Here is a 14,881-nt window from a genome sequence, read left to right on the forward strand (position 1 = left end):
GGGACATTACTCTTACCCCCAATCCCAGTTAAGGGGCATTATTCTCACCCCCAATCCCAGTTAAGGGACATTATTCTCATCTCCGGTCCCAGCCTAAGGGACATTATTCTCTCTCCCGCTACCCGTGTGACTTGCACCCCTCCCCCATCGTACCCACATGCAGTGTACTGTTGCTCTTCACTCCCAGTGTTACCGATACTTACCTTGTCATATTTCTCCGGCACTGTATGCACAGGAATTGGTTGCCAGTTGACGTCAGGATTGAAGATCTGATGTCCGTGCGGTGGGTACAGACCAGCGAGATCTGACTCAGCACTCATTAGAGTTCGGTCAACATCCGTACTCCGAACATAAATCTGCAGTTGAGAGAAAACAACAGGGCCACAAAAAGCACATTCGGCCCAACAAGCTGTCTCTTGTTGAAAGATCAATCACACCTACCAACCTTCTTACCAAATTCAAATTGGTCTTGCATTGCATAATCACATCCAGTTGTTTCTGGGTCCCATTTTTGTCTGCTTTAGTGCCCTTTCCTGGGAACATACTGCACAACTCCATTATGCTTTGAGTGAGACAGCTGCACTTGATTTCCCTTCTTGCTCCTAACCGATTCCTTTTAAGTTACGTTGCACACAGGCCCTTACCCAGACCCTCCCCCTCCCTTTCATTCAGCAGCTCAGCCCTCATGCTTCACTCACCCCTCATTCAGGCCCTCACCCTTCATTAACCTGCTAACTCAGTCCCTCATTCCTTTGCTCAGATGCTCACTCAGCCTCTGGCCCCTTCACTCTCAACTCAGTCCCTCACCTGATGCCGGTCGTACGAGGAGTTGAGGAAGTCTTTGTAACGACGTCGCAGGTACTGGCCCAACTCGTAGTGCTGCCTCATCCCAACCTACGGAAGAGCAGTAGAAATCCTGGTCATTACTGGAGGAGAGAAGTCAGCACCAGAGTTCAATCCACAATGACCACAACTGTGAGATCCACCTCAACAACAGGTTCACAATCCAGATCCAGCCCAACATACTGGAGGGGCATTTCCCCAGCAGCTATGAGTACATGCACTGCCTGGAGTGAGGATAGACAGTAGATCCCAGCATCCATCCCCACTCTGTGCTGGGTATGGGTTAGCTCTTATACAGTCATTACGGCAAAGAAGGAGGCTATTCAGCCCATCCAGTCCTTGCTGGCTCTCTGTGGAGCAATCCAGTCAGTCCCACACCCCCATTAATCCACATAGCCCTGCTGGTTTACTTCCTTCAACTGCCCATCCAATTTCCTTTTGAAATCATTGATTGTCTCCTCTTCCACCACCCTCATGGGCAGCGAGTTCCAGGTCATTTCCAGTCGCTGTGTAGAAAATGTTCTTCCTCACATTCCCCCTGCATCTCTTGCCTGAAACCCTCAATCTGTGTCCCATAAGCCTTGTACCATAAGCTAACAGGAACAGTTTTTCCTTGTCTAACTTATCTAAGCCTGTCAAAATCTTGTACACCTCTATCAAATCTCGCCTCAATCGTGTTTGCTCCAAAGAGAACAACCCCAGCTTCTCCAAACTAACCTTGTCGATAAAATCCCTCATCCCTGGAACCATTCTGCTAAATCTCCTCTGCACCCTCTCAAGGAGCCTCACATCCTTCCTAATGTGGTGACCAGAACTAGATACAATACTCTAGTTGGGATCTAACCAGAGCTTTATAAAGGTTCAGCATAACTTCCCTGCTTCTGTATGCCCCTACTTATGAAGCCCAAGATCTCATATGCTTTCCTAACCACTCTCTCAATATGTCCTGCCACCTTCAAAGATCGATGCACATGAACCCCCAGGTCCTTCTGTTCTTGCACACTCTTCAGAACTGAGCTATTAAGTATATACTGACTCACCTATCCCTTCTGCCAAAATTTACCACCTCACACTTCTCTGTATTAAATTCCATCTTCCACTTATCTGCCCATTCTGCTAGCCTATCTATATCCTGTTGCAAGTGGTTCATATCATCCTCACTGTTTGCTACTCCTCCAAGTTTAGTATTATCGGCAAATTGTGAAATGTTGTTTTGGATTCTAATATCCAATTCACTTATAAATATTAAAAAAAGCAGCAAGTCCCAGCACTGACCCTTGAGGAACACCACTGTCTACCATCCTCCAGTCTGAAAAACAACCATTTGCTAAAACTCAGTTTTCTGTCCTTAAGCCAATTTTTTAACCAAGCTAACACTGACCCTCCTATTTCACAGCCTGAATGTTGTTAACCAGTCTTTTATGTGGTACTTCGTCAAACGCTTTCTTAAAATCCATTTGGACAACATCCACCGCATTCCCTTCATCAAACGTCTCTGTTACTTCATCAAAAAGATCAATTAGATTCGTCACGCAAGATCCACCTTTTACAATATAATAAAAGCAAAATATTGTAGATGCTGGAAATCTGAAATAAAAACAAGGAATTCTGGAAATAATCAGCAGGTCTGGCAGCATCTGTGGAGAGAGAAGCAGAGCTAACGTTTCAAGTCAGTGACCCTTCATCAGAACTGGCAAATGTTAGAAATGTAGTCATAGAGTGATACAGCACTGAAACAGGCCCTTCGGCCCACTGAGTCTGTGCTCACCATCAACCACCCATTTATACGAATCCTACATTAATCACATATTCCCTACCTTCCCCCACCTTCTCTGAATTCTCCTACCACCTACCGACACTAGGGGCAATTTACAATGGTCAATTTACCTATCAACCTGCAAGTCTTTGGCTGTGGGAGGAAACTGGAGCACCCAGTGGAAACCCACACGGTCACAGGGAGAACTTGCAAACTCCGTATAGGCAGTACCCAGAACTGAACCCAGATCGCTGGAGCTGTGAGGCTGTGGTGCTAACCACTGGTTTTAAGCAAATAAAGCAGAGGTGGGGCAAGAGATAAGCAAAGAGGTGTTGATAGGACAAGATCACAGAGAATAACTGACCAGAAGGTCATGGAGCAAAGGCAAACAGTATGTCAATGGTGTGGTGAAAGACAAAGTGTCAGTGCAGGGAGAGTGTTAATTGACAGAAAAATAGAATAGCTTAGCCCAAAGCACAAACATGAAAAAAACAGTGGGTAGGCACATGGTAAAAAACGGAACAATGAAACAAACCAAAATAAAATAAACAAATCAAAAAAAAAAGAAAAAAGAACTAAAAATAAAAAACGGGGCCCGTCACGCTCTGAAATTATTTAACAATTTCAGAGCATGACGGGCCCCCCCTTTTTATTTTTATAGTTATTTGTTTCATTTTTCTTTTTTTCTTTGTTTGTTTCCTCATTCATTTTTTTACCATGTGCCTAACCACTGTTTTTTTTTTCATGTTTGTGCTTTGGGCCAGGCTGTTTTATTTTTCTGTCAATTAACATTCTCTCTGCACTAACACTTTGTCTTTCACCACACCATTGACATACCGTTTGCCTTTGCTCCATGACCTTCTGGTCAGTTATTCTCTGTGACCTTGTCCTATCAACACCTTCCCTTTTGTTATCTCTTGCCCCAACTCTGCTTTATTTGCTTAAAACCTATTACATTTCTAACCTTTGCCGGTTCTGATGAAGGGTCACTGACCTGAAACGTTAACTCTGCTTCTATCTCCACAGATGCTGCCAGACCTGCTGAGTATTTCCAGCATTTCTTTCTTTTATTATGCCTTTTACAAATCTGTGCTGGCTCTCCTTAATTAATAAATCAAACCTCTCCGAAGTGAGTGTTAATTATTTCCTTGATTATTGTTTCCAAAACCTTACCCACAACTGATGTTAAACTGACTGGCGTCTAGTTACTAGGAATGTCCTTACACCCCTTCTTGAACAAGAGTGTCATATTTGCTACTTTCCAACCCTCTGGCACCCACCTTCCCCAGCCCCCACACCCCCTGCCACCAACTCCGTATTTAGGGAGGAGTGCAAGATTATGGCAAGCTCTTCCATTATCTCCACCCTCACCTGCCTTAGCGATCTGGGATGCAAGCCATCTGGAACAGGCAACTTATCTACTCTAACATAGCCAGCCTTTCCAGCACATCCTGTCTATCTATTTTCACCCCAGACATTACCTCTATCATCGCCACTTCCACCGATATTTTGTCAGCATCCTCCTCCTTAGTAAACACTGATGCAAAGTACTCATTAAGTACATTAAGTATTCTAGCCTTACCCTGTGCTTCCAAGCATATATCACCCTCTCTGTCCCTAATAGGCCCCACACCACCTCTTACTACCCATTTATTATTTACATGCTTGTAGAAGATTTTTGGGTTTCCTTTTATGTTAACTGCCATTCTATTCTCATATTCTCTCTTTGCCAGTCTAATTTTCATCTTCACTTCCCCTCTCAGCTTATTGTATTTGGCATGTGTAGTGTTGTCGTGTTTTGAAATTGCAATTGCATTGTGCATTGTGTACTCTGGAGGCTGCTATAGAACACACACATGCTAGCAAAGTGAAAGTGAAACTAAAACAGACAGAATAAATGAAGAAGCCTTTATGTTCAACTGCTGCAGTCTTTGTCTCTCTTTCTCTTTGACTTATATCCTATACCAAACTTGGCTAAACCTTACTCAAGTCCTGAGGACATCACAACCTGATTCTCACTTGAATAAATTCACCTGACATGCATCATATACCCTCTTTTCTGTTTCATCATATTTTCTATCGCCCACATCATCCAAAGAGCCTTGGCTGTGGCTCCTTTACCTTTTGCCATTGTTGATTGTTGGAATGTACCTAGCCTGGACCTGAAACATCTCCTCCTTAAAGAACACCCATTGTTCCATTATTGCTTTTCCTGTCAAACTTTGGTTCCATTTTACATTGGCTCTCATCCCATTGCAGTTTGCCCTATTTGCAATTTAGAAGTTCTACTTTAGATTGTTCCTTGCTCTTCTCTATTACTAATCTAAACCTTATGATACAATGATCACTGTTACCCAAGTGTCCCCACAAACACTTGGTCCACTTCATTCCCCAGCACCAGATCCAGCAATGTCTCCTTCCTCATTGGACTGAGAACATACTGGTTAAGGAATTTCTCCTGAACACATTTCAGAAATTCCCCCCCCTCCTTACCCTTTACCCAATCGATACTGGGTAATTAAAGTCCCCCATATCACCACTCTATAATTCTTATGCATCTCTGTGATTTCCCTGCAGATTTGCTCTTCTATCTCTCTCACTATTCAGAGGTCTGTAGAATATCCCCCGTAGCCCAATCATACCTTTATTGCTTCTCAACTCTAACCAAATGGATTCTGTCCTTGCCCGCTGAAGGACATTCTCTCTTTCCAACGCGACACTATCTTCCCTAATCAGCACTGGCACCCCACCTCTCTTTTATCCTTGAATATTAAGTGTCCAGTCCTCACCATTTTTAAGCCATGCTTCTTCCTAGCTGGTGTGATAATTGGGAGGCCAGACTGACCCCAGTGCCCTTAGACTAGGGAAGGGAGGCCACTCAAGGTTCCAGACGTCTAGTCATTGCTGCTCGGACGTCAGTCAGTGATAGCAGTCTGCTGGGCTGCAATGCACCACATGGTGTTTCAACCCCCTCAGTCTCAACACATCCAGAACTGGCACTTGGGTGAGGTATGGGGAGGGGGAGGGAGTGGCAGCTTTGCGACCGCAGCCCCTACAAGGGTCAGCGGAGGAGAGGAGGGGAGAGAAAGTACAGAAGGGTGTGAGTTATTGGGGTTCAAAGCTCAAGTGTGGAGCAGTACCTCCCCAAGCTGACCTCAAATACCAAACTGAATGCACTTCAAGGAGCACAGGCAGAGATGATCTCACAGCTCTGTTAATAATACAGAAATGGAAGAACAGGAATAAGTGAACACAGCTTACACAGTCTCCCAGCTGAGATCCTCAGCACTGACCTACCTCACCATGAAAGGCAGAATCCAGATTCCCCAGTATAACCCACAACTGCGCACTCACACAGCTCCCTGTGGAAACACCTCTCCTGTCAGAATGCATGTGAAGGAGAGATTGTGAAGGGGTGGGGGGAGTGCGTGTGCATGTGTGTGTGTATGCACGCGCGTGCGAACGAGAGACAGCGAGAGAGATGAGAGCGATCACTGACCTGGGTAAGCTGCCCGAAGCCTTGGGGCCAGTCCTTCTCTGTATACGGATCCGTTGGGTATGTCATGGCAGGTGATCGGTCTCCATGGCGATAAACCTGGGAATACAGTTACTGAAGTAAGAGAGTGCAGACTCTCCGAATGCTATAATAATTTAAAGCTTTATTGTTGCATCGCCAGTTACATTCAGGTCCTGGGAGAGTGGGGGGGAGGTGGTTGTGGATGGAGAGGAGAAAGGTGGGGTGGTGGATAAGGAGAAAGAGGGCTTCTGTCCTGCCAATATATATTTGGTGTAAATTTCTGCTTATCCAGTACTGGCTATCAGAGGAGCCATATGACAAATTAGAGACAGTGGCGGGTCGAGAGAGGTGATGATGAGGTAATGCTGGGTGTCGTCTCCCAGCTGAGATCCTCAGCACTGAGAATCCAGATTCCCCAGTATGACCCACAATTGCGCACATTGACCACTCACACAGCATCCTCTGGGAACACCTCTCCTGTCAGAATGCATGTGAAGGGGTGAGGGGTGGGGGGAGTGTGTGTGTGTGTGTGTGTGTGGGGGGGGGGGGGGGTGGGGGGAAACTGGATGGGTTTTTGGATGATGTCGTCAAGGGGCAGTGCGAAATGAGCAGATGGAGGGGTCAGAGGATACATCGTTGGAGGTAATGGTGCAGCAGTGGGAAGAAAAGTCATTGTAGGTATCTCCTAGCTATGCCTGAGTTGACAGCAATAGAACTAGGTGAGGTGCAATCCAACCCAGCTCGACGTGGAGCAGAGGTGTTCGAGGATAATGATGTGATCAACTGTGAAAAAGGCTGAAGACAGGTTGACGAAGAAGAGGAGGGATACTTTACCTTGGTCACAGTCTCACAGGATGTTGTTTATGACATTGATGGGGACCATTTCAGTGTTGTGGCAGGGGCAAGAACCTGATTGGAGGGATTAGAACATAAGAAATAGGAGGAGTAGGCCATCCGACCCCTTGAACTTGCACCACAGTGTGTTCAAACATGGAGTTGTGGAAAAGAGTGACACCTGAGAGACTGAAGAGCTTTGGACAATTTTACCCTCCAAACAGGAGAACTAGCAAAAATACTTTGGGTGCTGCAAGTGTGAAACCAATTTGCTAACACACCACAGTTCCACTGGCCTAACACAAAGTAACAGTAGGGTTGTGCAGCATCAGTAAGACCTAAATCAGAAACAGCCTGGCTGCATTCAGGATCAGAACATTCAACCTGACAATTCCCTCTGATTTCTCCAAAGATGCTACAAAAGAGGAAGTGGCAGAACTCATCATTGTACTGATTGGGACATAGTTATTAGTGGAGAATCTCAGGTCAGTGTGAGACCGGGGAGAGGAGTTGTGTGGAGTGTCACGGGGGTCAGTGTGAGACCGGGGAGAGGGGTTGTGTGGAGTGTCACGGGGGTCAGTGTGAGACTGGGGAGAGGGGTTGTGTGGAGTGTCACGGGGGTCAGTGTGAGACCGGGGAGAGGGGTTGTGTGGAGTGTCACGGGGGTCAGTGTGAGACTGGGGAGAGGGGTTGTGTGGAGTGTCACGGGGGTCAGTGTGAGACCGGGGAGAGGGGTTGTGTGGAGTGTCACGGGGGTCAGTGTGAGACCGGGGAGAGGGGTTGTGTGGAGTGTCACGGGTCAGTGTGAGACCGGGGAGACGGGTTGTGTGGAGTGTCACGGGTCAGTGTGAGACCGGGGAGACGGGTTGTGTGGAGTGTCACGGGGGTCAGTGTGAGACCGGGGAGAGGGGTTGTGTGGAGTGTCACGGGGGTCAGTGTGAGACCGGGGAGACGGGTTGTGTGAAGGGTCACGGGGGTCAGTGTGAGACCGGGGAGACGGGTTGTGTGGAGGGTCACGGGGGTCAGTGTGAGACCGGGGAGACGGGTTGTGTGGAGTGTCACGGGGGTCAGTGTGAGACTGGGGAGAGGGGTTGTGTGGAGTGTCACGGGGGTCAGTGTGAGACCGGGGAGAGGGGTTGTGTGGAGTGTCACGGGGGTCAGTGTGAGACCGGGGAGACGGGTTGTGTGGAGTGTCACGGGGGTCAGTGTGAGACCGGGGAGAGGGGTTGTGTGGAGTGTCACGGGGGTCAGTGTGAGACTGGGGAGAGGGGTTGTGTGGAGTGTCACGGGGGTCAGTGTGAGACCGGGGAGAGGGGTTGTGTGGAGTGTCACGGGGGTCAGTGTGAGACTGGGGAGAGGGGTTGTGTGGAGTGTCACGGGGGTCAGTGTGAGACCGGGGAGACGGGTTGTGTGGAGTGTCACGGGTCAGTGTGAGACCGGGGAGACGGGTTGTGTGGAGTGTCACGGGTCAGTGTGAGACCGGGGAGACGGGTTGTGTGGAGTGTCACGGGGGTCAGTGTGAGACTGGGGAGAGGGGTTGTGTGGAGTGTCACGGGGGTCAGTGTGAGACCGGGGAGACGGGTTGTGTGGAGTGTCACGGGGGTCAGTGTGAGACCGGGGAGACGGGTTGTGTGGAGTGTCACGGGTCAGTGTGAGACCAGGGAGAGGGGTTGTGTGGAGTGTCACGGGGGTCAGTGTGAGACTGGGGAGAGGGGTTGTGTGGAGTGTCACGGGGGTCAGTGTGAGACCGGGGAGAGGGGTTGTGTGGAGTGTCACGGGGGTCAGTGTGAGACCGGGGAGAGGGGTTGTGTGGAGTGTCACGGGGGTCAGTGTGAGACCGGGGAGACGGGTTGTGTGGAGTGTCACGGGTCAGTGTGAGACCGGGGAGAGGGGTTGTGTGGAGTGTCACAGGGGTCAGTGTGAGACCGGGGAGACAGGTTGTGTGGAGTGTCACGGGTCAGTGTGAGACCGGGGAGAGGGGTTGTGTGGAGTGTCACGGGGGTCAGTGTGAGACCGGGGAGAGGGGTTGTGTGGAGTGTCACGGGGGTCAGTGTGAGACTGGGGAGAGGGGTTGTGTGGAGTGTCACGGGGGTCAGTGTGAGACCGGGGAGAGGGGTTGTGTGGAGTGTCACGGGGGTCAGTGTGAGACCGGGGAGAGGGGTTGTGTGGAGTGTCACGGGGGTCAGTGTGAGACCAGGGAGAGGGGTTGTGTGGAGTGTCACAGGGGTCAGTGTGAGACCGGGGAGAGGAGTTGTGTGGAGTGTCACAGGGGTCAGTGTGAGACCGGGGAGACGGGTTGTGTGCAGAATCACAGTGGTCCCCGGTCTCACACTGACCCCTGTGATACTCCACACAACCCCTCTCCCCAGTCTCACACTGACCCCCGTGACACTCCACACAACCCCTCTCCCCGGTCTCACATTGACCCGTGACACTCCACACAACCCCTCTCCCCGGTCTCACACTACCTCCTGATACTATTTAAATATACATCTCGCCAGCCTTAGATACAGGGCTAGAGATGTTATTTGTGGAGATGCATTTAAACAGCCCTGTACCAAGATCTGCATGCAGCATTCTTGAGTATTTCAGTAACATCCACCCCCTACCTCCCCCATTTCCCTTCACATCCTGTTTCCGCTTAGCTGGTCATAGAAACAGGAGTAGGACATTCAGCCCCTCAAGTCTGTTCCATTATACAATTAGATCCTGGCTGACCTGTACCTTAAATCCATCTACCCACCTTGGTGTGTTGACACTAACCAAACAGGCGGCTTCAGTGGATCAAACACGTCTGCAGGACGGAAGACGGTCGTTTACCCAAGGACCTTCTGTATGGTGAGGTAGCCGGGGCCAGACGGCCAGTGGGGCACTCGAAGCTCTGCTTCAAGGATGCTTGCAAGCATAATATGAAGGCCCTGAATGTTGACTATTGCACTTGACAGTCACTAGCTGGTAAAAGAGGCAAATGGCAACACATCTTGTGGACTGATGTACTCTACCACAACGACCAGTTGTTACAGCAGCTTGGCAACAGGCGTTAACGTCAAAAATAAAAACTTATAGCATCACTTGGCAACTTCACATGCAGCACTTGTGGCAAAACCTGCCTCTCAAGGATTGGCCTTCACAAAGGTGCACCAAGAGAAGACACCCCACTTAAATGGATTATTTGCTGCGTGTCCATCATCTTTCATAGCTAGAAGGATGCCAACCAACAACCCACCCACCTTGGTTCTGTAACCCATGTCATGCAGGCTCCCACCTGCTAAGAATGAGGCACATATTTTCACCATATGGACATTAAACTTAAAATTGTTGCTGGTAAGAAAAGAGGGCCTGTCACAAGGAAAAGCCAGGGCCCTCGCCGGAAATACCTTTTTGGCATACTAGCAGATAGTGTTGGAACAAAGGAACCAGTCCCTGCTTCCCCAATACACAGAAGACGTGATCAGACCAGTTTAGTCATATGACCAAGTGCCTACCCACTGTTTCTTTTCATGTTCGTGCTTTTGGCCAGGGTTGTCAATTAACACCCTCTCTGCACTAACGCTTTGTCTTTCAGCACACCATTAACATACCGTTTGCCTTTGCTCCATGACCTTCTGGTCAGTTATTCTCTGTGACCCTGTCCTATTAACACCTTCTCTTTTGTTATCTCTTGCCTCACACCTGCTTTATTTGCTTAAAACCTATTACATTTCTAACCTTTTCCAGTTCTGATGAAGGGTCACTGATCTGAAACGTTAACTCTGCTTCTCTCTCCACAGATGCTGCCAGACCTGCTGAGTATTTCCAGCATTTCGTTTTCATTTCAGATTTCCAGCATCTGCAGTATTTTGCTTTTATTATATATTAGTCACATGACTAACTGGCTGTTGGAGTTTTTTGAATTTGAACTTGCCACAAAGAATTTGAACTCAGAAAGCTGTTTGCTCCCAGACTGAAAAGACCTCTCTCCTGTCTGCTCTCATCTCGCTCTCACCAGCTTCGGAAACTATTGAGAGAATAGAGAGAAAAGTCTCCTACAGTGAACAAGGTTTAAGAAGAATACTGGGCCCCAAAGAAAAGCAAGACTACCTACAAGCAAGGACGACGGTGAGCTCACAATACAGTAACAAAAAACTCTTCAGATATTGCCTCAAACCTCTCCACTATTTTTCTTCTGCCCTTTTCTGTCTCTACTTGAATGTGCGTATCACGTATGCATGCTAGCGTGGGACGTGGCGTGTATCCGTAGGCGTGAACAGAATTAGAGTTTAAGTTTTAATAAATGTCACTTTTCTTCTTTACACCTGAGAAAACCTGGTTGTGCTCATTTCTCTGCCTTATAATTGGAAAGTGGTGAAGGATTCAACAAAAGGGGAGCTCAAAACACAGTGTGTTTAAAATTAAAACCCTGTTACAATAAGACAGGGGAAGGCTGAAAGAGACCCCCAGACATCTTTCTCACCTGGTTGTAACATCCCGAACAAAAATCTAACAATATCTATAAGTTCTGTGTTGTGGTACCACCATTGTTTGGAGACTGGGTTTCCAAAAGAGGGAATGAAAAGCAAAAGAGGGAACTTTTTTTTTATTCGTTTATGAGAAGTTGGTGTTGCTGGCAAGATCAGCATTTATTGCCCATCCCCACTGCCCTTGAAATGCAACCAAGTGTTTGCTCGGCCATTTCAGAGGACGGTTAAGAGCAATACCACCTCTGACTATTTTTCATTGTGCTGAGCCTGTTCATTTCAGTGCCTTTAAATTTCTTGGTGTAGCTGCACATGCACAGTATCTTAAAGGGGACAACTGGTGATCTGCCTGCACAGGGTACGTTAATGCACAGTTGCGCCTGCGTGCAGCTGACAGAGAACACTGGCTGTGAGTCAACCTCAATGCTGCGGGCCAGACTGGGTGAGGACAGCACATTTCCTTCCCTAAAGGACATTAGTGAACCGTATGGATTTTTTTAATGACAATTCAGTAATTTCATGGGCATCATTACTGATACTAGCTTTTTACTGAAGATTTATTTCATTAACCAAATTTAAATTCTCCAGCTGCTGTTGAACTTATGTCTCCAGATCATTAGTCCAGGCCTCTAGTCCAGTAATACAACTAGTATTCTCCTGTACTCCTGATGCTTGACTGCCAGGCAGATTAGGTTGCCCCAGAAGCAGACAAACCTGTATCTAGAGACAGACACCCACCTACCTGGCAATGACTTTATGGAACTGGCTAGCCGGGCTACAGGTCACCAGGCAGCCAAATGAGGGCCTTGCCATCTAGGACACCTGCAACTAATATGCAGCTTGCACTGCCAGCAGGAGCAAGGGTCTGCTTTACCCTGCCTCTTTATAGGCTGCAAATACTGTGCTTTGTGGACAGTGGAAACCAATACCATTCTCCTCACTACCACCTCATTTGGCACCTCATCCCTCATCTTCGCCAGCCTTGAAGTTAGGTGCTGTGTCCTGCCCATCACATTTATCTTTTCAGCCACAGAGTTCCACCATTGCTATTTTTAAACAAACAATCTTTGTAAAGGCTTCCAATATTTTGGACTCCATGTGCGTCCACTTACCTTTAAATGGCAGGTCCCTTTAAGTTTGTCAATCGGCCATTGTAAAGTAGCCTTTAAAGGGCTACTTGCCCACAGCTGCCTGCTCTACACCTGTTTAGCTGCCAAAACTGGACCAAAAAATCTAAAGCGTATACCTGCATTGGCGATGGGGGGTGGGGTAAACATCTGAACACCGTGTATAATGGGTGAACTATGGGGCATGGTTAGAACTCGTCAATCAGGAGGGAAGAGTTAGTTAGGTGGGCGGGGGAAAGGAAAACAAGAATATCCCAACAGAGTAAATCATATTAAAGTGGGACAGAGCTTAACCCACAGTATTACTCCAATTCAGTCAGTAAAGTTGCAACAAGAGAAATTATATTTTAAACAGATGAAAAGTAAATTTAGAACAGACATTAGGAACAGCTTTCCGACTGGTGTCACTGCATAGTGATCAGGAGCAAGAACCTGGCTGATCTTTCCTCTTCCTGGTTCAGGGATGCTGGAGCCAACAGCAAAACTGCTACCTTGACCTAGCTGAGCAGCTAACTGCACAGAGCAGTGTTTAAAAACGTCCTCAGTCTCTACAGCTTAGCTTATGTCATCAGTTCATCAGTAAAATGTTCCGTCCAAGTTACACTTTTTAACCCTTCCATCTACAAATGAACCATCCCACTTCCCACCAGGTCTCAAAGTAAATTGTTTTCCACTTGCTGTGGGCAGCCATCAATCACAAGGGAAGGAGAGAGAGTCTGCCACACCTGAGTCAGAAGAGCGTGTTCAAGAAGGGTTCAAGCCAATCAAGCTGGAGGCCTGGCACTAGAGGAGGGCAAACCCTCACTTCATCAATGCTGATCTGGATCTAATGCTGGAGGCTGTGAGGGAGATGAGGGAGGTCCTCTTCCCAGAGGGTGGCAGGAGGAGGCCACCTCACCACGCAGCAGGGGAACCTCTCTGTTCAGAGTTATCCCCCTCTGCCTCCTCTTCCCCCTCCTCTCTTACCTCCTGTTCCCCTGCTGATTAGCTGTTTCCTTCCAGGCCGTCACTGTCCTCAAGGTCCACACCTCTCTGGAGGGCCATGTTATGGAGAGTGCAGCAAACCACCAGACTGACTGAGATCCTTGCAGGAGGGTATTGGAAGGTGCCACCTGACCGATCCAGGCACTGGAATCACATCTTCACAAACCCGATAACCTGCTCAATGGTTGGCCCACTGAGCAGGTGGCATTAGTGGTTTCACCTCTGTGCCTCTGAATGGGGCTCCCATAAGGAAACGGGGTGGGGGATTGCTGGTGGTGAGGAGCACCCTTTGCAACTCCTGCTATGCTCCTCTGACCTCCCGCTGTTCAGGAGGTTGCATCTGCCGCAGCTCATCCTGGCTGCTCTGTCCAATTTCAGAGTCGCCGGTTCCAATCTGAACTCCCTCAGCTGGGAACTGTACATTCACCAGGCCTTCCCCTGCACCCCCAGCTGCCCCTGTGATACCAGCAGGCTCACGTTCCTCTCCAGTTTCCTGCCACTCTCCACTGTGACATTAAACTCTTCCAGCAGCACCCACACGGAGACACATCTGAAGCAGATAAGCTTTATTTGCTGCCTCTGAACCAATTGAATCAGCCCTTCTCATAGCCCTCATGTCCCTCCACTTGCTCACATCTTCACAACCCCGTCTGTTTCCACCATGGCATTTCCCAAATTCCCAGCCTTTAAAAATTGCTCCCTGCTACTGGAAAGCCTGTTAATGAGCTCTTTAATGAGCCCGACCCGTTCCCTTGCTGCCAGTCTCCCTTTAAAAATTACATTGCATTCTGGAAGCGGCAGGTCGCAATGCCAACCTCTGTGAACGGAATCTTCAAATCGCGTTCGCCTCCGCACCCACACGTAGCCCCATATCCTTTTTTTATAATATGGCGAACAGAATTGAACACAGTTTAAGTGCCTCAAAGTACCATGCAGGGCCCATTTAACCCACCCCACCTCGCCTCACAGCTCTGCTCTCAACAAGCACTTCTAATGCCACTTCACACCAGCTTGTTCATTCCAAAGTATAAAAAGGAACAGCACACCTTTGCACTTTTTTGTTTGGTCACTGTGGCTGGTTTCAATTGGCGGGTGTCCCAGATGCTGGATAGCACTCCACTTGCACAACATAGCAAGAAGTCATACACTAAAGTTGGCTTCTGTTCAGTGTTTCAGGCACTGAGCCAAGAAACAGGAAGTGAATGCTTAGCGGTTCACTCGTGATCTTGATGCTGGTCTTGCCTTATAGAGACACTGAACGCTGCCCACTGCCTATCATGGGCCATCCCAACTGCCCTGAAACAGCCATGCATGCCCTTTTGCAGTTGTCAGCAACTGCATGACCCCTGCTTCACTCCTCACT

At 48.3% G+C, this 14,881-nt stretch overlaps 1 protein-coding gene across 1 annotated transcript; it reads right to left on the reverse strand.

Annotated features, from left to right (window-relative positions):
• Positions 1-203: 203 nt before the first annotated feature.
• Positions 204-14,663, reverse strand: LOC137363994 (lysosomal acid phosphatase-like; the record flags this gene model as incomplete). The annotated part of the gene is made up of 4 exons (XM_068027489.1): positions 14,565-14,663; positions 6,099-6,194; positions 808-894; positions 204-356 (listed from the first exon to the last, which is right to left on the reverse strand). Coding segments are annotated over exons 2-4 (306 nt in total), but the record flags the coding sequence as incomplete, so codon positions are not given.
• Positions 14,664-14,881: the final 218 nt, after the last annotated feature.

The sequence above is a fragment of the Heterodontus francisci genome, unplaced genomic scaffold (assembly GCF_036365525.1).
Source record: "Heterodontus francisci isolate sHetFra1 unplaced genomic scaffold, sHetFra1.hap1 HAP1_SCAFFOLD_2064, whole genome shotgun sequence".
Taxonomy (NCBI): Eukaryota; Metazoa; Chordata; class Chondrichthyes; order Heterodontiformes; family Heterodontidae; genus Heterodontus; species Heterodontus francisci.